General features: G+C 46.7%; 1 protein-coding gene and 1 long non-coding RNA gene across 2 annotated transcripts; one reads left to right on the top strand and one right to left on the bottom strand.

Annotated features, from left to right (window-relative positions):
- The first annotated feature begins 269 nt into the window (after nucleotides 1-269).
- CAMK2N1 (calcium/calmodulin dependent protein kinase II inhibitor 1) lies at nucleotides 270-3,698 on the top strand. The gene is made up of 2 exons (XM_084651849.1): nucleotides 270-801; nucleotides 2,567-3,698. The coding sequence occupies exons 1-2, from the start codon at nucleotides 633-635 to the stop codon at nucleotides 2,635-2,637; spliced, it is 240 nt and encodes a 79-aa protein (XP_084507975.1). The 5' UTR covers nucleotides 270-632; the 3' UTR covers nucleotides 2,638-3,698.
- A 3,740-nt stretch (nucleotides 3,699-7,438) lies between these two features.
- LOC311532705 lies at nucleotides 7,439-23,788 on the bottom strand. Its single transcript, XR_014714435.1, has 3 exons — nucleotides 23,506-23,788; nucleotides 14,054-14,160; nucleotides 7,439-7,764 (listed from the first exon to the last, which is right to left on the bottom strand). It is a non-coding gene; the product is annotated as an uncharacterized lncRNA (long non-coding RNA).
- Nucleotides 23,789-24,032: the final 244 nt, after the last annotated feature.

Below are 24,032 nucleotides of genomic sequence, written 5' to 3'. Positions count from 1 at the left end.
CGGGAGGCCGGGCTCTGTTTCTCCCTCGAGGAGGGAGGAAGGATCAGTGGTGAGAGCACAGGGCGGGGGCGGGGTGAGGGGAGGCTTCGGGCAGGGAAGGGCAAAGCCGGGCAGCCAGCAGCCGGCCCGAGCCCTCGGGCGCCCAGCGGGGAAAGCACCCGGGCGGGGGAGGCGGAGCCCGGCGAGCCTGGGGCGGGGGCTGCAGAGGGAGGGGCGAGCCCCCCCCCCCCCCAGGGGGAGAGCCCAACCCGCGCGCGCGGCAGCCGGGCTCTGCCCTCGGTGACGTTGCTCCTCTTCCCGGGATCTCTCTGCCCCCCCCAGCCCGCCGGAGCCCCCAGCAGCGGCGCGGGGAAGGACTCCGGACTCCCGCCCCCCGCCCCCGCCCCGCTTCGCTCCAGCCGCCGCCGCCGCCTCCTCTCGCCCGGCAGCCGGGCGGCCACTCTCGCGCCGCCGCCGGAGGATGTGGCTGGGGCCGGGCCGCTGCTGAGCCCAGTCGGGAGAAGGGAGCCGCCTCGCTCCGCCGCTTCCCCTGCCGGGCCGGGGCTGCCGGGCCAGCGGCGACCCTGTCTGCCGGCTGCGAGCCAGCAGGAGCGGGCGGAGGACCGGGGGCAGCGGACCCGCCCGGCCAGACCATGTCGGAGGTGCTGCCCTACGGCGAGGACAAGCTGGGGCATTACGGGGACGGCGGGGAGGTGGGGCAGATCTCCTTCACCTGCCGCCTGCAGGACACCAGCAACTTCTTCGCCGGGGGGCAGAGTAAGAGGCCCCCCAAGCTGGGGCAGATCGGCAGGAGCAAGAGAGGTAAGTCCCCGATCGTCCCCCCCCCCGTCCCTTTTCCTAAAGCCTTGCAGCCCCCAGCTGTGGGGTGGGGGGTCTCCCCCGAGCCCGCCCCGCTCCCTTTCCCGCGGCTGTTCGGAATCGGAGTCACTTCGCCCCGAGTCCTGATGGTTTCCATCCCGTTCGCAGCGCCGAACCCACCCTGGGAGTCCCCCCCCCCACACACACCCTTTGGCCTCCAGGTTTCACACCTGCTTGGCCAGGAGCCTGCCCCATACGGCGCCCTGCAAAGCGTAGGTGCCCCCCGGGGCAGGGAGCCAGGCAGGCGTCCGGAGGTGGGGCTGCGGGGAGAGGGGGGATCCGAAGCCGGGCGGCGGCGGCCACTCGAGCCTGGCTGGGGGAGAACAAGGCTGCGGGGTTAGGAAGGGCTTTTCCGCAGCGCTGAACGGGTCGACGTGCTGAGTAAGGGGTCAGGCTCTCCAGCCTGCTGGGGGGGGGGGGGAATCCCAGGGCAGCGTGGACCGGGCACGAGTGTAGTTCCGTCTGCCCCTGTGTGCCTGCTCTGGGCACAGGAGTGATCAATATGGTGTGTCGGGGGAATAAATGCGGCTTGGGATCTGCTCACTTAGCCGTGTAAACCGGTGGGTCTTTTTTACCCCACAGCTTAGGTGAGCAGATCCAAAGCGATTCCCCTCCTCTTTGCCACTCACAGCACACTCAGCACCTCCCCCGCAGCATTTTCACTTCTTTAGAGACCTGAACACATCCCTGTAGTTAAAAAAAAATTGTGTGTACTTGGGGGGGGGGGCGGGAGGGCGATGTAGTTCTCTGCCTAGTTTAAATGTACCAAATCCAAGTCTGAGTCTTGGTCGCAGAATTCCTTCTTGCAAGTCGAAATGCTGTTGGGGAGGTGTTGAGTCTGCATGGAGTGGCAAAGAGGAGTGGAAAAAACTGCAGCAGATCCTGTAGGTACTCATGGGAGAGAGGGAAGGTCATCTGGCAGCTAAAAAGATGTTTTCTTCTCTCTCCTTCTCCACATTGCATGTTTATGATAGAAACCCTAAAGAGTCCTAAACCCCTGTCCCTATTAGAGACAAAGAAATCTCAGGTGATCTCAATAGTCGCAACATAGCTAACCTGGAAGTGTCTCTTGACATCTAGAGAGCTGAGAGATCCTGCAACTCATTTCAGAGGGGATGAGTGCCATTCAGCTACAACTTAGCCCAGTCGATTTAAAAAATACAGGTTTCAGAGTAGCAGCCGTGTTAGTCTGTATTCGCAAAAAGAAAAGGAGGACTTGTGGCACCTTAGAGACTAACCAATTTATTAGAGCATAAGCTTTCGTGAGCTACAGCTCACTTCCTCAGATGCATATCGTGGAAACTACACTATCAGTTGTTTTAGACAACCTAACCCTAGCGACCAAGTGTTTGGTGACCTTGAAAACACTGGGTTAAGTGTGTAACATTATCCACTGCATTTAATTCTTTGCAATGGTATCACTTTTCTTTAAATAGCAGGAAATTGCTGAATGGACATACTCTTTTCTCTGTTAAACTCATGTTTCCCTGACTTTGATGTTATTTAAACAAAATCATTTGCAATAACCATATGTGTGTGTGTATTGGAATTCAGTGTTGCCTTGGACGTTAGGTAGAGAGACTCTGTAGAACCATACATGTTTCGGGGGGGCAAATTGCAGTACCAGGGGAATTCATGCAACGGCGCCGGGGACAGACGGACAAGGGAAGCTACAATGTATTCATCATTTTGTTTTTCTGCTTTACAGTTGTCATTGAAGATGATAGAATTGATGATGTGCTGAAAAATCTTTCAGAAAAGGCACCTCCTGGTGTTTAATTCCCTCCCAGAGACACTGAGTAAAGGGGAAAAATAATTTACAATGTAACACATTATTGGCAACAAACAAAAAAAGCACTCTGAAATCCTTCATTACCAGCCTGCAATCCGCAATGCACATCAGCAAATTGTATCTTAACATCAGGCTTGGAGACAGAAGAGGTGCAAAAAGGAAGAAGGTTTAAGTAATGTGCAAAACAAAACAAAAATCCACAAAAAAGAAACACAAACAATAAAAGAAATCTTAAACCCAACCCACAAACAGTAATAAATCAAAGTGTATCAGTTGCAGCTATGTTGTTTAAATTACTAGTCGTTTCTTTTTTCTATATGATGAATATTGCACAATTCTAGATCTGGGTTTTAAAGTACTTCGAACAATGCAGCAAAACACAGTGTTTTCAGACCCTGGTACCTTTTGCTGGTCATGGTGGTTCCAAATGAGCACCTTGTTTACATTATTTAATCTTGCAAAAATGATTCCGTGCACTTGGATGTAACATGCTATCAGTTTCCATTGGGTTTTTTTATGTTGATGTCCTTGGATGTTTAAAAAAATTCTATATAAATTATATATATATATATTTCATTTTAGTCACATTTTAACGTATCGATGGAATGTGTGAAAAAACTTTTATAAGGAATGAACTATAGGAAGAATTATTGTTTTATTTTTTAAAGCTTGTATTACTTTGTTGCTGTGAGCAACTGCTCAAGTTAGCGCAAATGGACAAATTTTATATGTAAAACAGATAAAAATGCTCAGCTTTTTCTAACTACCATGCAGTCTGTAGTGTGGGCAGTCTCTGGTTTTTCCCTATATTGTGGCAGTTTATTCTCTTTAATAGACTGTGTTAAGAAAATGGAACGAAAAAAAATCCAATGTAATCACAAGAGTGCCAAATATCTTGAGATGCCAAATGGCAGTCTATTTTCCTTTCTTATTTAGTGCTCTTTGAGTCTATGTAAAGTAGCACTTTTGGTGTCTTTTCTGTTCTTTATATAGGGCTCTCTACTGGATTTTACTGATATCTAGACATCTATATATATAGAAAAATATCTTCTGAGTTTTCTTTTACATTTTTTTTTTTGCATGATATGTGCAAAAAAAATAGCCTCTTGTGTGAGGGAATATTTTACTGTTTTTGTTTGCAACTTTGAAAGACAGACCTCAAGAAGGGTTTTATTTTTTTCTTTTCTTAAATATTGTGTATGTTGCACTTTTATCCACGACACAGGGCTATTTCTGCAATGTACAATAAAAAACAAAACAGTCCATTCCTGTGTCTGATCACTATCTCTTGTCTTGTTTTTGTGCCTGTACCATCCAGTGAGATCTGTTTCAGCCCGAACGCTAAGGCTGCATATGTCTGTCTCAGAATGAGGTGTTAGGTGGTCACTGGGGGAATGTCAAGGAAAGAAGAAATTAATGAAATGTCAAGCTGGCCCATGCTGGAAGTACTTTCTGCTCATACTGAGGCTAATAGGGAATTGGGCATATGGAGGACTTGTGATTATTGCTCCCTAGGGGAAAGTTAAATGGACCCTGATGGGTTGGGTGTGTTGGTTTGGTAGTCGTCACTGATTCATTTCAACACACACACACACAAATCTCCATCTTTGTGCCAGTCTCTTCTTGGATGGCATTACACAACAGCAAATCCACCAGCCATTCCTGCCTGCTTAGAACTGCCTGCCTGATGTATTGAAAAACAAACAAACGAAAACTCACTACTGGCAAGGAGGAGGATTTACTTGAAAGACCAAAAAACAAAACAAAACAAAACAACCCCTCAGGATCCTTGTGCTTACTTCCCCTGTCCCCTTCACTGCAGAGGAAACCTGACCATGCTTTAACTTGGTATCCCTAACTTCCAACAGTTGCCAAGTGGGTCGAACAATAAAATGCCTGCTGCTGGAACCTCTATCGAGGGTGAAGGAGGAAGGGCTGGGGGATGTAGGAAGAGAATGTTTGTTTGGATTATTACTAGAGCTGGGCCAAAGCAGAGCCATAAACCAGTTCCTCTTCCCTGACCTTGGGCTGAGGGAAGGGAGGGGGCTCAGATTAAATGGCACCTGGATCCAAACTGTTCCTGCTTTTGGTTTTGCAAAACCAACACAACTTCTCTTCCCAGCTTTGCCAGCAAGAGGCTTTCTTGGATTATTACCAGAACTCACAATCCATTGCTTCAGGGAGCATTGCTGGGTCTGTTGGTAAGACTCTTGAGATCTGGTGTCATAACATTGAATGCATTGAGATGAGGGCTGTGAGTGACCCAGACAGATGTAACAGCCAGGGCAAAAGGGCCAAGGAGGGTAACTCAGGACTGTCAGTCACTGAACAATGGCAATTGATACTAAGAAGCATAATTCTAGAATAATAACAATAGTAATACAAAGGTGCATGGGTCTGACTCGCACATGTGAATTGAGTTGTTATTTGCAATGGTTCCTGATAGGTTTGTATGCCACCTAATGCAATGGGGCTCCACTCTAGTTGGCTACTAGGCCCTACCACTATATAAATAATAAAACATGAAGATGCCTACAAATGGGTCATTATTGTAGTGGCTGCTGCCACAGGATTAGCACCCTGATATCAATGGAGGAAAAGCACTCTGACAGCTAGGTTGTGGTGTTAATAAGAATTCGTATTTACTGAGTTTGGGGGTTTTGTGTGTGTGTGTAATGCCATGTTTGAGATTCCTCCTTTCACCAAAGAACTGCCCCAGCTAGGAAGCGAAATTTACGGAGGGTGGTGTTAAGAAAATTGTAATTTCAACAAGAAGAGCTAAGAGGGGCATCTCTCAATCTGACTGTGGGATGCAACATGTGAGCGAGGCCCCAAATGAGGGACACAAAATAATTGATGCAAAAAACTTTCCATGCCAAGGAATTCATCGCTTCAGTGTAACAAACTCTTTCTACAGCCTCAGCTTTGCAATTAAAAAACAAAACAAAAAAAAAAACCAAGGTAAATAACTTTCAAGACTAAAAGAGAGGACGTGGCTGATCTGTGCAGCTGTAGGTACCTTTAGACTTAATATGAGCGGCCTCCTTCAAAACAGGGACATTTGAGAGGTAGGGGCAGGGTGGGAACAATACAGAGGGAAAAAATATTATCCTGCCTCCAAAACTGTACTGATCATAGCAAAGTGTCTCTTTCTTTTTATATGTTTGAAAAATATATTAATTCTATTTATTCCCTCTCCCCTTTTCTTTCTTTCTTTTTTCCCCCCCTCTCTCTTTAACAATTGTGTGAGCGGTTTCTGTTGTGTAGCCTTTTTTCATTGTGGACAATACACTGTGAGAGGATTATGCAGAGGGGATGGCTGTGAAACGGGAACAAAGAGCTCCTATTCTCAAGACAAGTAGGCTTGTCAATTGGTGGTTGAAAGGCTCTGATGGTTTTTCAGGAGATGGCATTAAAATATTACTATAATAGCACAAAAGCAATTGTGTCAGTGGTGAGGAGGCCGTGTCAGCTCATTTTGTGGACACTTCCGTGTCACAGGCATCTTTAAATGGAAAATGTGAATGTAAACATCTGTAAAAGATGCACTTTGGAATCTGGAAGCATGTTAATTGGCAGGAAATTATGCCAAGTGTAGAACATATTGTGAAAATATGTCTGAGCAACAGTAAATATAGAAAGGGAGGATATTAAGCTCTAAAGATGATGAGAGAATCTATAATCCTCTCTTATTGATTGAGCGTCAAGGGCTGCATTATTCAAACACAATTAATTGAATATTTGCACAAATGTAAATCTTGGTGGATTCTGTGCCCCAGCGGGGCTGACAACTTAAAAGACACCCTCACCCCCAGCCTTGCTTCTAATGGGAATTCTTTACAAACTCTTGTAAATTATTGATTTAAAAAAAAAGAGAGAGAAATGAAAGAAGCAGCTGCAGAGAGAATGAAAAGAGAGAGGGGGAGAAAACGACTTCCTGGCACACACAGCACAAGTCAGGCCCAATCAGACCTAAGAATAATAGAGCCCAATCCTGCACCCACTGAAAGAGGTGAACTGTAGATACAATCCTATAACGAACTCCGTGCAGGTGGACCTCCGTGCCCATGTGAAGCCCATTACAGGATCAGGCTATCTATCACATTTGCCTTTCATCTGAGGATCTCAGAGTACTTGGCAAACATGAAGGGCCCAATCCTGCAAAGTCTCATTCTCACTGATGCGAGCAATTCCATTGATTTTAGTAGGACAACACACATCATCAGTAAAGCTTATTCACACAAATAAGGGTGTGCAGGATTGGGCCCTAGCTTAAGCCTCACAGCAGGCTTGTGAGTTAGTCAGACATCTAAAATAACATGTCATCCAGCACTGAAACGCAGCCATGTCTGGGGTGCAGCACAGCTGTTGTGGAATAGCTCAGACTAGCAATGCACAGTTGTTCGTGGGAAGTTAAATTAATTATTAGTCTATAAATATAATTATTAGTCACAAAATATTTCTCTTAGATCAGAGACCTCAAAGTGTAGCTCTTGGGTGAAACACTTCTGGTGGGGTTCTGCAGCTGCCCTTTCCATACAGTGTGAAGACAAAACCAGTCACCTGCAGTTTGTGTGTAGCAGCCGCTGAACTAAAACATCAAGTAGTCTCCGTTCACCTGCCAGCAACGCTATAAATATTATGGTGGTGTGTGGATTTTTTAAAGTTAAATAGATGTAAATTTACATGCAAATGAGGTGCTGTCCAAGGGCTGCTGGCTAATTGCCAACACATCCCTCAGTGTCATAAAGTTTGGACGCTTCTGCCTTACGCTTATGACCATAAAAATTAATCACACCTTGAGAAGTGTATTTCGCACACCACAAAAGAACCACATCCATTGGCACAGCTCACAGTGTTAAAAATAATAATTATTGCTACTACTGATTAGTTGTAAAGAGGCCAACAACGGTGCTTGGCACTTTGTAAACAGCCATTGCTTTGTGCAGTGTCTGTGGTCGCCTAGGCTCTGCAAAAGGCATGATGGATGCTTTCAAAAAAATATTTTAATAAAAGCAACTTCCTGCTGAGTAGAGCTGTCATCTCAGACTGGAGACTGTACAGTCCCTTCTCCTCTCACCCTTGGAACAGCTGCTCTGGTTTATAAAACCTGCCTGTTTGGGAAGGAAAAAAAAAAAAAAACCATTGTAAAAACTATCCCAAAACCTGCTGTGTGGAATAAGGCAATGTTAATGACAGCGCATCCTAGCACAGGGGACTTGCACCTGGCTGCAGAGTTTCTCTGGTAAAAGCAAGTGAAATCTCTCATCTGCAGTTCTGAGATAGCTGCTGTCAAATGGTGCAATTGCAGGCAAACATAGGGTCTGAGCCTGCACCCCGGGCAGCCGATGGCAAAACCTGTTTGGCCACTTGCAGAGGTAATGCGGAAGGGGCTGTAAGTTATGCTTCAGGCAGTGGGTATGAGAGAGTCTAATGTGGCCAAATTCATCCCTGGTGCAACTTCAGTCTTCGCTTGAGTTAGCCAGGGATGAATTTAGTCTATGGAGTCTAAGGTGGTGTAAGTTACACACACAGGGACCCATTGGGGCTGCCCCTTTTTTATTCAGGGTTGGACTCAGGGATACTAATTCCTACCTCTCATACGGCACCTATCATCAGTAGATCTCAGAGTGCTTCAGGACAGGATCTATAATATATGTATCCTCACAACACACCTGTGAGTCGGCCTGGATTAACCAAGGTGCACTCAGCGCATTTGCCCAGGGTCCCCATCTCAGGGGGGCCCCCGACCACCAGAAAAAAAGCAAAAAAGTGGCGCTGTGACCCAGCTTGCCAGGCTGCAAGCTTATGCCCAAATAAATCTGTTAGTCTTTGAGGTGCCACCGGTCTCCTTGTTTTTTCAGGCTGCAACACCACTCAAATTTGGCCTGCCTGCCCCTCTGTCATGAACGAGGGGTGACCAGACCACACCTGAGTGGCACTGTGACCCCCACATGCCAGGTCACAGCATCACGAGTCTGGTGTGTGCAGGGGCAGTTTCCATAGAGCACAGGGCCCCAGAATTCTTTAATCCGGCAGCACTGCTTATGAGGCAGGGCAGTGCTATTACCTCATGGTATAGATGGGGAACTGAGGCACAAAGAGGCTTGTGCCTCACACAGGAGGACTATGGTAGGTCAGGGAACTTAATCTAGGGCTCCCAAGCACTAGTCTAGTGCCCTAATCACAGAACCATCCTTTCTCCATTGGTAAGCTGCTCTCACTTGTGTCTTAGCTGCAATGACCTACTGTGCCACCTGAGAACAGCTGAGGTCTAGGAATGTCCTTGGGCATGCCTCCTCGGTCCTCTGACATGTCCCCTCTGGCATGTCCCCTAAAATCCCAGCTTTATGTCTGCCAGGGAGGCCTCCTATGCCAGAAGTCTTGAACGGGGAGGCAATATGGCTGCTTTGCAGTCCCTTAGTACCAGTCTAGCCTCAGAGTAGGGGTACTTTCCCTCCCCATGCAACTCAGTTTGACCTCCGGTCAGTGGAGAAATGAGAGGAAGTCAAATGGAGTCACCCACAAGGAACTGAGTCTGGTATTAGGCCCTGAGGAGGTGTGAAGGAGGTATAAATTATACCAGACTCTCTAGATCCCCTGCCCCTCAACATTTGGTTTCAGAATGAAAACTGGGAGATGCTGTGCCCCAGAAAGAGCCAACGGGGTGGTGGACATGTCTCTGGGTGGGAAGGAAAGGAAGGAGGGTAGATATAACAAGATCCAGGACAGAAGAGCAATTGCAGAGAGATTTCAGGGGATGTTTGGCAGTTGTGTGAGGAGGACTTTGGCCACAGGTGCAAGAAGTTGCCATGGTGATTTTGGGCAGGGCATAGGTGCAGGAAGTCGCCATGGTGATTTTGGAGGGGTCACTGGTGCAGGAAATTGCTGAGGTGATGTGTCGGGGGAGTGTTCAGTGCAGACCTACAGGGCAAAGCTGTGCACTAAATACTAGTGAAAGGGGAGGGTAGGTGTAAGGGCTGCTGGGAGTCAGAGAGAGAGTGGAGACAAAGGGGGTTGTCCAGGAGCATCTCAGTGGATGGTGATGTAGCTGTGGGAAGTTGCCCGTGGTAGCTGGGAAGAGGCAGTCACAGAACATTGTCAGTGAGTCTTAGGTGAGCATAAGGACAAGAACATGCTTATAGGCAACAGGTGTGGAAGTTGCCACTTAGAAGTAGAGAGGGGCATGTAGGTGCCAGATGCTACCAATGAGATACCAGCAGAACTTAGCTATTGTAGTAAGCAGGTGCTATAGAAACATCCAAAAGGGGCTGACTCACTGACTGAGGAGCCCACAGACAGCAGGCTGTTAAAAAGAATTAGAAGGAGAAGCATTTATAAATGTCTTTTAACCATTTTAAAAAAAAAGAAAACCAGGGAGTAATAAACTGCTGAAAATAGCTGCAGCTGGAAAAGCTGGTAAGGGGACTATCTGGAGAAGGTGTGAATGTCAAACCAACAGGTCACGGAGTGAGTGGGGAAGGAGCTAATGAGCTTGCTATGCTGCTCTTGCTGAATATTTCTGGGAAAGGATGGAGAATGGAGGCGATAGGAGAGGACTAAAAAGAAGTAAACATGCCACTGAGTGCCTAGAAAGGAGAGAAGACTCAATCTTGCCAGTTAGTCTATGGTAAGCCTAACTTCCTTCCCTAGTAAAATAATGGAGCAAATATTAAGACTGTTTCATTAAAAGCCTAAATGTCCAGAGGGAGACTGGTAACCATGTGCAATAAGCAGTAGAGTAAAGAGCATATTAATCAGCTTTGCTGATGTTCCTGAACTGGGAGGTCTTGCAAACATTGAGGCCAGAGACCTTAGCGATATGAGAAGGAAACAACAGATTTATCTTGGGTTAGAGGGAATGGGGGGGTGGGAGAATGCAAGCTACTACATTTGTGGGGGGGACCCTCTGAAATACCGACATCTTAGGAAGGAGAATCATGGGAAGCTGTGTGCTAGAAGAGCCTGAAGTCTGTAGGAGGTGGGCACAGGCAAAGGAACCTGTGCAAATGGGACTTACTGGATGGGACAGCAACCAGGGTAAGGAGGAACATGGTCAGCTGGAGTCTCTGGGAGGCACAGGAGACTTGGAAGGCAGTGCCTCTTTGGGGGTGTGGAGGGGTAAGGAGAAGTGGTCAGCAGCAGTCTCTCCTTAGTGGGGTTTATGGGGAATGTGGTGGACTGAGTCTCTGGGGGGAACGTGATACGCAGCAGTGTTTCTACAAGGAGGGGTGTGCGCAGTGCCCGGGGGTGGGGAAGGCAGTGCAGGTTTGCAGAGAGACGAAGTCAGTGGAATTCTCTGTAGGGGGCACATGTCAGGGGAACGTGGCTGGCAGAAATGTCATGGGGTGGTTGGATCCAATAAACGAAGTAGGTCCAGCTCCCTGTGGTAGAACAGGTGTTCCCATTTGCTCTCTTAAGAGGGCAGGGCAGCACCTGGGAACCAGGAAGAATCAGAGAGAGATGGATGGAGCCACCTACCTCCCTGGCGATACAGACAGACCTAGCGACCTGGTGAATCAGAACTTCCTGAGTGAGAGTCAGGAGGAGGGGCAGGTGAGAGCAGGTTTCTTGGGGGAAGGCTAAAGGCAAGGACAGCAGCAAGAGGGGTTTGCTGGCTGACCTCCTCGAGCCAGAGCTGAAGTGGGGAGGAGCAGCAGCAGCAGAGGGAGCTACTTGCTGGCTCGGAGCTGGAAAGCAGAAGCTGAGGGCCAGAGAGGGGCATAGGCCAGGGGCTACTAGTTGCTGTCTCCTTGCTGGAGAGCTGAGCTCAGGGAACAGTGAGAGGGGTGGGGGACTAAGGGATCCTCCCCTGGTGAGGATCAGCTCCCAGCAGAGAAGCTGTGGGGTTGCCCACTGGGAAGAGTGGGTTTGCACTCCAGTGGGATAGCTGTCCTGGCAGAGGGATAGAGATGACTGACCAACAGACCAGGTGTGGCAGAAGGTGCTGGAATACGGGATGTGTCACGTCAATGGCTGAGGGGATATGTGACTAAGGACTACTTGTGCTGGGGTGAGAAACGGATTATGTTTTGGGGCTTAGTTTTTGTACTGTTTATACTGCGTTCTTGTAATAAACCAGCCCCAACGAAGAGGCAAGAGAGCATGGTCTGGAGTCCTTGAGTTACCTAAGAGGGGAAATTGAGGAAGGTAGGTGTGTGTGTGTTTTATGCTGTGGCCTGCTGCTGTAAGATGCTCCAGTCAGGGTTGCCCTCTGACAGCAAGTAGCTCGCACTCAGGGTGGGGAGTGAAATGGCGGCATGAAGGGGCCATGGGGGCATATCCCTGAAATCTGGGGGAACAGCAAGCTCCTTCTCCTGATGGAAATGTTGATATGTCTGATGAAAACCTTTACACTGGGAAAGGGTGCTGCCTTGGGACCCCCCCCCCCCCGAGCGTTGTCAGGGATAGACCCCCGTGAAAACCTGCTGCAAGGACTAACCCTGGGCCCCTGGCTGATCTCTTGTACGGTCACAAGGGATAAAACTGCAGTCTGGTGTGAATTCTACTACAGCACCATGACCAGGTTAGGGAGAGCTGCCCCTCAGCTGGTGACACGCCTTGCATTTTAGGTGCCCATCTAACTCCATACTGCAGAAAGCGGCTGTTGCGTCCTGTCTATTTGTATCAAACTGGCTTCTCAAATACAGAAGCAGGAAACCAAGGTGATAGAAAATATTGCTCATGAGGTGGCAACAAGCCCTATGTCATTGCAAGGTGGGTGGGTGTCCCACACCCAGGCACTGACAGATTAAGGGGTCTATTTAGAGGCTTAAAGCTAAAGGACATGGGTGGTTTGGGGGGATTAGTTCTATAGAGGATATCAAGGTGTTCCCTTGCAGGTCAGTGGTGCAAACGCAAATCAGGCTGTCAGTGACCCAAAGTCGCGGCTGTTTGGTGTTCTGGGCTACATGAATCCTGAGTGTGAGTTCGCTTGCTGCTGGACAGGGCTCCACATCACAAAACCATGGGACCTCCAGCTGGCAGGATCAGCAGTGCCCTAGAGAATATTTTAATCGGATAGTGCAGACTTGAAAGGGCTACCCCTGAGGCACCTTCTTCCCCCAGTAGTCTTTTCAGTATTTTTTACTGGACCATGAGGCATGGTTGGCCCCACATTGCAAGCCTACATCATGGTGTGAGCAAAGGAGGGGTGCAGAGGACATTGTTTCTCAGCTGTTCCAGGCGATCAAGGAAGGAGTGCAATGGATTGTATTCAAAGGGAGCCTGCTGCAGGCATGAACAGATCTGGTATGAACCCTGGTGCAACTCCATTGACTTCGCTGACTCTGAATTTGGCCCTCTAACTCTTGGATTCCGGCTCCTTTATAGGGGAAATCACCAGTGTCTTCTGGTGAACAATTTTCCCTCCATCCTTAGGACTTCTAGCCCACCTCTCACACTTGGAAATGGTGCTTCATAGCAGGTTCTGCTAATCTGGTTTCTTTAAAGCACTCTATTAATATCCACTAATAATCACCATGGTGCTGCTGCTGTTACGAGACAGGTAAATAAGCATCGTTATCCCTGTCTGACAGAGAGCTGGGATGGTTTGCCCTACAACAAGGCAGCTGAAGTGCCAGGAATAGAACTCTGGGTTGCCTGCCTTCCATGCTGAGCTGCTGAGACGGGGGACTTTGTGGTGAAGGGGAGCTGATGTCCCTATGTCTGGGGCCTGTTTCCCTGAAGGGGCAGAGACCCCAAAACATTTTGGTTTGCTATTATCTTCTGTGAAAGACCTTGAAAGTAGCAACCTTCATTCTAATAATAATAGCTGGGGCTAGTCCCACTTTGTGGCTAAGGAAGAGAGGTCTCGTTGTGAGAAGTTGGTTTTGTTGTTGCAGGAACTTGGTAATCATCTCTCACAAGCCCTGGCAAAGCAGTCTGTTGGTGACTAACATAGTCTTATTCAAGCCCTCCTCAGTGGAGGTGGCTCCTCTGAGCACGTCTGGGTTAAGATGATTCTTTCTATTCCTCATCTCCTGTAGCTCACCTCTTCCCTCCTGCAGGATTTCTTAGCAATTCATGCTTTCTGACCATGTTAAACCTGGGGTTAAACCAAGCTGAGATCAGGATTTCCAGCTACCCAGTTGCCAATGTAAACAGAACAAACTACCATCCACCCAGAGATTTTAGACCCAGTTCATCATCCCTGGCGTGAGCACCCTTAGGTCCATGGAGTTTCATCCTACTCATAAATGAGTCTCTGCACCTGCAAGTGCAGGGAAATGGTGTAACCGATCTGCTTGGTGTCATGTGATATCATGCGCCCCTCATGACCTCTCCTTTCCTGGAATGATCTGATGGGAAGGGCATGGCACTTGCCCAAGTTGGGGAGGTCTTAGGGAGCTGGCAAGAGGGTTGGCACTCAGTATTGTGTTTTGACTTCTCATTTCTAATTACCTCTAGGACTCCAGGTCTCTTATAATGACAATTGCTTTCATCAGGACTTTGCCCTCTGTGCACTCCAGTCTTTGTGCTCTTGACTCTGCAGTTTGGAGGCACCTGCCCTAATGCAAACAAAAGCATGTGATTTAGAAAAAGCAGTATGTTTGTCCCTAGGACACCTACTGGAGAGGTCAAGTGGATTATTATCTACCTCTCTCAGGCTGCACTCCGTGTCCCCTGTTAATGGAATAAATAGTCCTAGTATGCGTAGATTTAAGGCCAGAAGGGATCATTATGATCATCTAGTCTGACATCCTGCATAACACAGGCCTAAACATTTCACCCAGTAATTCCAGCACAAAGATCATATCTTAAGGTTGAGCTAGAGCATATTTTTTTAGGGAGACTTACAGCAGTGTACTCCAGGGCTTCCCACTGCCTCTGCCCTCAGTGAGTTTTAACCAGGTTTCTGCCACTTCACAGTTCCTGGCAAACACAGATGCCATGGTGGGGCATGTTGAGCATTCATCCTTTGCATCTAAGCACGTTATACGGCTAAGGACTGGGACCTGATACTGGATGGGGATATGGGATTGTGTCCCCTAGAGGCTGGTACCAGCAACTGTAGTAGCCTGCTACTTGTGTGTCGAAAGATTTATCTTCTAATTCAAGAGGTGGAGAGCCGAGTCTTTGTTAGAGTGCCTAAGTTCAGTCCCCAGTGATGGCTGGTGGGTAGAGCCACTGTGCATTGCCTTAAACCAAGAGAAGGGGTAAAGGACCGCAAACAATAATGGATTGGTTGCTGTCACTTTAACAACAAGACCAATTCAGTTCCCTGCAGGTTGGACAGAGGAGGAGACAGTGTAGTGAAAGCAGCAGGACCTTTCCAAAGGGGAAAGAAGTCAGGGAGGTAATGTTAATAGGCCAGTAAGGGTGGGCTCAAGCTGTTGAAGTTGAGTCTTCAAACAAAAATCTGTGTCCAAGCCCCCCAGAGACTGATTTCCATGCCTAGTTTACACAAAACATGTATGAGAAGAACAGTGTGAGGGACAGAGAATGAGTTAAAGGGAGAAAGACATTGAAAATACAAAGATAAGATTCCAGAGAGAGAGAGAGAGACTGAAGATTAGTGTAAGAACTGCCAGAGGGGCCCGTCTGAGCAGCTGGGTGCCTCCTACTTTATAATACACCAAAAATACATTAAAAGGGAATGATTCAGATTGCAAAACTAAGCACTCAAAAGTTAGGAAAGTACCAGAATTCAGCTTCCCCATGCAACCTTAATTCAGCTTGAGGCAAACACCTGGAGCGAATAATTTCAGCTGAAATGGCCAATGTTTGGCACAGTTATAAGCAGCTGAAAACAGGGTCTTAAAATGAAAAGTATCAGGCCGCCTGAACAGCAGCACGATCAGGTCCTCATGTAATATAACTACTTCTCAATGTTCACGATGGAGAAGCTGGGAGTAGAGGGTCTTTGTGTAGTACCTTTTGGCTGAGTGTCTTCTCCATGCCACTTAGTTAGATCTTTCAATTTCCAGGTAAGCATCATCTTTTCTCTCTCTCTCTCTCTTTTTCTCTGCCTCCATTTACCCTTCTGTGAAATGGGGAGGTGGCTTCCTCACAGCCCCATGGTAAGCCAACAGTAGTGGCAAAGTCAGGAACAGAACCCAAGTTTGCTGACTCTTGGCCTCATGCTGTAACCAATAGGCCTCATTTTCTTCCACGCTGGTTTCTCTGTAGCTACACTTTACTGTGCAGATTAGAGTATTCCCCTTGAGAGAGGAAATTGCAATCTGCATTTTTAAAGGCCTGCAATAATACCACTAATAAAATCAAATCAACGGAGAGAGGATTTATCCTGTTAGCCCATCTGTTTGCAGCCTGGCCTCATTATTACTTACTGCCTCTGAAATGCATCAGCATCTCTCTCCCTTAACATATGAATAATATTCAGAGAAGTCAATCCATGTAGGAAGTGGCACAGGGAAGGTTACACGGAGGAGTGATTCTTATTTTGATTAGACTTCATTTCTCATCGACAGCTAGCCTCGTGTCAATTGCATACCTTTCGCTGCCTGAGCCTCCAGGGAGAGTTTTGCAGGGAATCTTTAAGTTTTATTTTGATTGGGTTTTCTTAGAGACTGGCACCACAGCAGAACACAGATCCTGACTTACACCCGCATAAAGTGGGAAGAAATTCAGGAATCATAGTTAGCTACATGGGTGTGAGGTGAGAGGAGAAACTGGTAGAGTTAACACATTCCAAGGCATGAGACAATACACTATGGATGCAGGTTGATGGAAGAAGGTGACAGAGGTGCAGCCATGTATCTGCAGTGAGGATGGGGGAAATAGGTGCAAGAATGCACCAGGCCTGCTGCCAAATTAAGGGGGAGCATCTGATTTCACCACCACCACCCCCCATTTCCCTCCCTGGGTGGGGGTTCACAGATCCAGCAAAAAAACCACAAAAACCCTAAAAACTAGAGCCAAGTTGCTAAGGGTGCATCTCTACAATGCCGCTGCTGTTCGGACTATGATACATGGCATGTGGCTGGTGTGGCCTGGACAGATGGCTAGGGGGTGGGGAGAGGACAAATTGGGGCGGGGGGGGGAATGGAAACAGTTAATGACATGACCCAAACTTTTCCTCAGGCAGGGTGTTCTGAGAGGCCATGTGTGGAGGGGTCGAGCAAAGGACTGGGAGTGAGGACTTGCTCTGTGACCTTGGGGCCTGTGTTGTCTTAGTTACCCTGTATGTGAAAAGAGGATTATACTTGCAGACCTCACAGGGGCACTGTGAAAAGCTTAGTGTATTGTTTGTGAGAGAAGCTTCAAAATCCTACTTGAAACGCACAATCAGTGTGCAAAGCATGTAGACATTAGTACTGACAAATCAAACGTTCACAAAACCAATGTTTTGGGGCTCCTTCGGTTAACTTGAAATAAAAAAACAAAACAATTTTCCATCTCTGCGCCTGTTTCGGCACTTCCTGATTCTGGGAAGCAGCTGAAGCCACAGCCCCAAAAGAGCAGGAGGAAGCTTTGTTCTTGTATAATCCTAGGGGGCTGAATATGTGGAGCAGGGTCAGGGAGAGGGTGGGGTCCTGTAAACCAGACCTTTTAGAGGTTCTTCCATCAATAGTAGATGAGTTGGAGTTGCAGATTCAGCATCTATTGGCTGTATTACAGTAGCACCTTGAAATTCCACTCTAGGTGCTGTACATGCCCATAAGACCTTGCCCTAAGCACTGATAACCTAAACAGACAAAGGGCAAGAGGGGAAATGGGTACAGAGGGGGGAAGTGACTATCCCAAAGACACTCAGCAGGTTGGTGGCAGCACTGGGAACAGAGCCTATGCTCCTAACTCTCAATTCAGTCCCTAGCCACTGGACCATGCTACCATAAAGCTCAGGGTTGGTTGGATTCAGGGCTTTGGTTCGGCTTGTCCCTAGTGCATGAGCAATGTGAGGATGTTATGGTCTCGCTCATTCAGTGTAGAATAACTGTGGATTGAAGCTAGTTGCCTTTTTCACTCTTGTGACAATTGTTTAATACACGTGGTTGCAGACAAGGCAGCTCCACAAATCTTTCTTTCTGCTTTTCCAGCTGACCTGGGTTCAGGTTGAAGATGGGAGGGGTTTCTTCTAACACAGGTCTTGCGGAACCCTGGGAACACAAGACCCGTCGGTCCATGGTCTCGCCCATCTCTAAGATTGCTAGAAGAACTGAATCTTAGCAAAGCTACCAACAACGTTCCTTGAGCAAATCTAGCTTGGGTCCAAAGATTGGTGAGCTCAGTTGAGTCTAGGACGCAGCTAGCATACCTCCACACGAGCTGGCATGAACTTGACTCCAAACAGGAACAGCAACCATTGTCACACTGGGGCCTGATCCTGCTTTCATTGAAATCTGTTGGAGTTCTGCAGTTAACTTTAATTGGAGCAGGATTGGGGCCCAAAAGGTGAGGGCGGGAGGAAGTTGTATTATTAATTAGAATTTTCTCATATCTTCTAAAAGTGTGTCTCATACAAACTGTGCCTCTTAAAGTGCTGTAGAGAACGAAATAAATAATGGAGTAACAGAGCATGGTGTTCTAGTTGGCTCAGTTACAGAGACAAATAATACACATTATCCCACTCTATGGGTGTAATAGCTGAGCAAGTGAAATTAAGATGTGTAGGCAAGGGAGAAAGGCGATGGTTTCAAATGAGAATTGAAAGGACATGAAGAGCTGGTGCTCCTGAACTGTGCATAAAGATTGTATGATATTCTGAAAGGTGCTTAAGGATTAGACTGAACGCTTGGTAAGAGTTTGTTGCACAGAACATTTAACAGATGTCAAATTGCAGTCAATTTGCTGTTCATAGCCCACACTGTCCCGTCTTGTGAAAGAACCCACAAGGGAAGGCAAACTCCACAAACTCCTGCTCAGAGCTTCTTTCCTCTGCCGCCTCTGGCTGGGCAGGGATCAAGCCATTGGAGGAAAGAGATACAGGATGCTTTTTGGAGCTGATAGTGCTGCCTCTGAAGCTGGTCCAGGGACGGAGCTTGGTTCCTAACTCTTTCACTGCCTGACCTCATCTTTAGCAGCTGTTGAGGCCACCATGCTTATCTGATAAGGGTTGCTTGCTTTGGACACTGGTGTCTTCCTCACTGCAGGCCAGAGGAATTGCTAGATCCCATGGGACAGGGCTGAAGCCCAGAAGTGCTTCAGAGCACCATCCAGATTTTGCAATCAAGGCCTCATTTTGGCAAAATAGCATGAGAAGCCCCAGGCTTGACCATGATGTGAAGCTGCCTATTTGTATGTGGGGGTGTTTCTCTGCCCCTGGTAGACAAGCCGATTGTGATTCGCCAACTGTGCTCCTGGGAGACGGACACCCTGCTCAAAGCTTGCAGCGTAGAAAACCTTTAGGCATCAAAGATGAAATCTTCAAACGTGGTTGTGTAAAAGTTTGGGTTCCTAAATAAGTGGCCTAACTTTCACCGAGGTGTTGAACCACCGCAGCATCTACTGAAGTCCACAAGAGCCTTGGCCAAGTGAGGATTTGGCCAGATGCTCCTTAATTTGAAGGATGTGGTGTGCTTCTGAAAGGGACTAGAAGGGGAAGTTGCTCGGCACCTCTTAGAAATACACAGTAGCTCCCAGGACTGAGCCCCAACTGTGTGACACTCTCTTTAGCTTTCCTTTCTCCTTCCCAATCTAAACCCCGCTCCTGTCACTTTTTATTTTAAAGGGAAGCCCCTCCCCCAAATTAAAATACATTGAAGTGACTTCAGTCAGGAGAAAGGAGGCAACTAATAATGGTGTGGGAGAAGTAGAGGAAAGGCTCAGGAAACCAAGTTCCAAGATTCTCACCCTCATGTTGACTTGGCTATGTTGTGTATGTCACACTTTCTACTCATTTGTTGAATCAATCTTTAATCTATTGCTGTTCAGGGCATTAAATGAATGTTCGGCATATAAACAGGATGTACTGTAGTTAGCCAGAGTTTTCAAGCTAAAATACCTAAACTTAGACTTCTAAATCCATAGGTAATGGGCTGGTTCTTTTTCTTCACAAGGTGATGAGCACCTGCAATTTGTAAGTGTTCAGCACCCCCGACAAATCTGGCTACTTATTTAGGTGCCCAAGCATGGATTTAGGAACCTATGTTTTAGGCATCCAAGTTTTAAATGTTTGGATGCTGCATAAAAATCCTAGATACCTCACAGATAATTGAGAGCTAGCACTGCTAGGGTAGCCTTCATTTCTGACTTGTTTAAAATAGTAACTTTCATTCTGTACGAATCATTCCGTTTGTACAGAGAAGTACATGGCGGGGAACTAAAAGCATAGGGCAAATATCATGATTGTACCACCTATGCAGCCTCTCCAAACATAGGATGCCCCAACTGGACCTGGACTAGAGGAGGGGAAATTGTTCCCAGCTGATCTGTGACTATGTAGCTCGCTTGGCCAAAATGCCTCTGGAGGCAACAGGGCCCTCAGCCATGGGGGTTTCATAGCCTGGGGATAAGAAATCTGTTTGCCTCAATATCTTGTTTAGAAACTGATGGGACCCATCAGAGAACTGCTGGAAAGTCATGCTGTCTCAGACTGGCTCACTCCCATCCATGCGAGGTTGGTATTTATCCTCCCTTTATGGAGGAGGGAGGAAACTGAGGCCCAGAGGAGTGAAATGACTTGCCCAGGCTCACACAGTATGTTCCAGTCCTAGGCCGTGTCTAAGAGGCCTCTTTTGGAAAAGTGGATGGACACAGATTCACATGATTGATTCATGATTACGAGAAGTAATGTGGGAAGAAGGATATCCTGAATAGGAAACCGGGATTGTGAGTAAAAGATGTACCTCTTGGGAAACCTGTTCCATGCATGAGATAATGAATTATTATGTATACTATTTTAGTGCCCGGAGGCCCTGCTCAAGGCCCCACTGAGCTTGGGCATTGTACAAACACCTGGGAAGATACCACCCATCCCGAGGAGCTTGTGTCAACCTGGTCAGGCCCTGTGGGAAAAGAGTGGGGGTGGAGGAAGAGGGAGCGGAATTGATCTCAAACTTCTGAGGCACCAGTAAACTGCCCTTCCTCTATGTTGTGGGCAACCTCTGCCCTTTCTGACAGCCTCTGGGGTTTGAGGGCATGGAGGGCGAGACATGAAACAAGATGCCTGGTTTCCTCTGTGGAGAGCAGGGAAGATAATCCAGCCGCTGCTTGTCAAGAGCCCATTGTCTCCTAAATGACCTTCCGTAAGAGCCCATGGAATCTGGCAATTAGAAACATGTGATATCAGGGCTCCGGTTACGGTGGTAAAGCAGCCTGAGGAAAATACCCTCCTGGAGAGACAGCAAGGGCTCAGGCACTGTCAGGAGGAGCATCTCCAGAGCCACGTTTCCATAGTAACGGCATCCACAAAACTGGTGGTTGGCCGTTTTGATGCGTTTGCGGGTGGGAGCGGTTTTACTGCAGAAAACGTGGGGTTCTGAGGGGTCTGTTCACGCTGCATCCTCAGGAGCAGGCGAGAGAGGAACAAAGGTCCCTGTAAGGAGAGGCAGTGAGCCAGAGACCACAAACTCCCCTCTGGGTCTCCCGTGCATTGGGTGTCTGCCATACTCTAGGATCTGCGGGGATCATACAGCACCAAGTACTCTCAGCCCTTAACAGATAGTCACCCAGCAGGAGACATCCCTACAGTCAGAATGGCACATCTGGGGCTGGGGTTTTAAATAATATTTTATGATGAATTTTGGTGTGACGGAAATGACCACTGTGATGGGTTGCCCCTGGGGGTGCCACCTGGAACTGGGGTACCACTGAGCCCTCTGACCCACCAGCCGGGGCTCTCTCTCACACTGTGCTGCTGTGACATCCTCCAGTATTCACACAGGTAGGTTCACACGCAGCTGCAGTTACATGCAGGCTCTGTGACCAGCCACTGCATAAACCAACAGAGAGGCTACAGCCAAAATAACCACCAGCTTCACAGCCCAAGACCCCAGAGCTGTACCGTCCTGCCTTGGCCAAAACCCCAACCACTATGAATTTATTATCCAGTTCACCTCCCCATCAACGTGGAGAGGAAATGCAACAAGCCTGTGTTTAAATCAAGCTGAGATTTTTTTTTTCCCCCCAGATGCGTCACTTAAAGGCACACTGAGCTTAAATTAAAACATAAAACAAGTTTATTAACTACAAAAGATTAATTTTTTAATTGTGATTTGAGTTAATTGCATGAGTTAACTGCAATTAATCAGTAGCCCTACTTAAAAAAATCTATCGTGATTAATTGCAGTTTTAAGTGCACTGTTAAACAACAGAATACCAATTGAAATTTATTAAATATTTTGGATGTTTTTCTACATTTTCAAATATATTGATTTCAATTACAACAGAATACGAAGTGTACAGGACTCACTTTATATTTTATTACAAATATTTGCACTATAAAAATGACAAAAGAGATGGTATTTTTCAATTCATCTCATACGTGTACTGTAGTGCAACTTCTTTATCATGAAAGTGCAACTTACAAATGTAGATTTTTTTTTGTTACATAACTGCACTCAAAAAGAAAACAGTGTAAAACTTTAGAGCCTACAAGTCCACGCAGTCCTACTTCTTGTTCAGCCAATCAGTAAGAGAAACAAGTTTGTTTACATTTACAGGAGATAATGCTGCTCGCTTCTTATTTACAATGTCACCTGAAAGTAAGAACAGGCATTTGCATGGCACTTTTGTAGCTGGCATTGCAAGGTATTTATGTGCCAGATAGGCTAAACATTTGTATGCCCTTTCATGCTTTATCCACCATTCCAGAGGACATGCTTCCATCCTGATGACGCTCGTTTAAAAAAATGTGTTAATTAAGTTTGTGACTGAACTTCTTATGGGAGAATTGTATGTCTCCTGCTCTGTGTTTTACCCGCATTCTGCTGTATATTCCATGTTATAACAGCCTTGGATGATGACCCAACACATGTTGTTCGTTTTAAGAACACTTTCACTGCAGAGTTGACAAAACTCAAAGAAGGTACCAATGTGAGATTTCTAAAGATAGCTACAGCACTCAATCCAAGGTTTAAGCATCCAAAGTTCCTTCCAAAATCTGACCGGGACACGGTGTAGAGCATGCTTTTGGAAGTCTTAAAAGAGCAACATTCTGCTGCAGAAACTACAGAACCCAAACCAGCAAAAAAGAAAATCAGCCTTCTACTGGTGGCATCTGACTCAGACGATGAAAATGAACATGCGTTAGTCTGCATTGCTTTGAATCATTATCGAGCAGAACCTGTCATCATGGACACACGTCCCCTGGAATGGTGGTTGAAGTATGAAGGGACATATGACTCTTTAGCACATCTGGCATGTAAATATCTTGCAACGCCGGCTACAACAGTGCCATAAGAACACCTGTTCTCACTTTCAGGTGACGTAAACAGGAAGCAGGCAGCATTATCTTCTGCACATGTAAACAAACTTATTTGTTTGAGTGACTGACTGAACAAGAAGTAGAACTGCATGGACTTGTAGGCACTAACATTTTACATTGTTTTCTTTTTGAATGCAGTTATTTTTTGTACATAATTCTACATTTGTAAGTTCAACTTTCATGATAGAGAAATTGCACCACAGCACTTGTATTAAGTGAATTGAAGAATACTATTTTTTTATTTTTACAGTGCAAATATTGATAATAAAAATGAGCACTGTTCACTTTGTATTCTGTGTTGTAACTGAAATCAATATATTTGAGATTTTATATAAATATATTGGATGTTTTCCACATAGTATTCTATTATTGTTTAACAGCATGATTAATCATGCTTAATTTTTTTAATAGCTTGACAGCCCTAATTAAGTGATTATAAGGGACAACAAACAGATCAAAGCAGATTACCTAGCAAATAAGCTTTGTTTTAATTTGTTAGATAGGATATGAATTAGCAGTTTCTCACCCCAAGAGATAGTATAAGCAGGCTTGCAGATTCGTAAGGGACAAGCTGCATTTGCTTTGCAGGTTGGGATCCCAGGTTTTCATAGACAGGATAGAAATTCCTTTAGCTTGGGTCCAGCATTTCCCCCTGTTCAGTCTTTGTTCCTCAGGTGTCTTCTTGTGTGGGGAGTGAAGAACACCAGATGATGTCACTCCCTGCCTTATATAGTTTTAGCGTAGGTCACTGGAACCCTTTGTTTTAAACTTGGTTCCCAGACCAGTTTGTGGAAAAAATACAGACAGCCCAAGATGGAGTCCAGAGTCATGTGACCTGGTCACGTGCCCTTGCATACCTTGCTGAGTCATAGCAGACATTACTTACAGGCTGCCTGGAATGTTTCCAGGAAGGTTAAGTTCTTCCAAGGTCCATTGCATTTTCACTGTTGTACCTGAAAGGCTAGTTCTGGGTGTTACCCAGAGTAAGCACATTTGAACTACAGATACATAGTCAATATTCATAACTTTAGATACAAAAATGATACATGCACA

The sequence above is a fragment of the Lepidochelys olivacea genome (genome assembly GCF_965140295.1).
Source record: "Lepidochelys olivacea isolate rLepOli2 genome assembly, chromosome: 18".
Classification (NCBI taxonomy): Eukaryota; Metazoa; Chordata; order Testudines; family Cheloniidae; genus Lepidochelys; species Lepidochelys olivacea.
The sequence above is the reverse complement of the archived record's forward strand: the minus strand, read 5'-3'. Positions and strand labels throughout refer to the sequence as shown.

Bases quoted from the DNA above. Each gene is read 5' to 3' on its own strand.
- CAMK2N1 (XM_084651849.1), top strand. From the start codon at position 633: ATGTCGGAGGTGCTGCCCTACGGCGAGGACAAGCTGGGGCATTACGGG. The intron at 802-2,566 runs GTAAGTCCCCGA...TCTGCTTTACAG, and splicing joins GATCGGCAGGAGCAAGAGAG to TTGTCATTGAAGATGATAGA.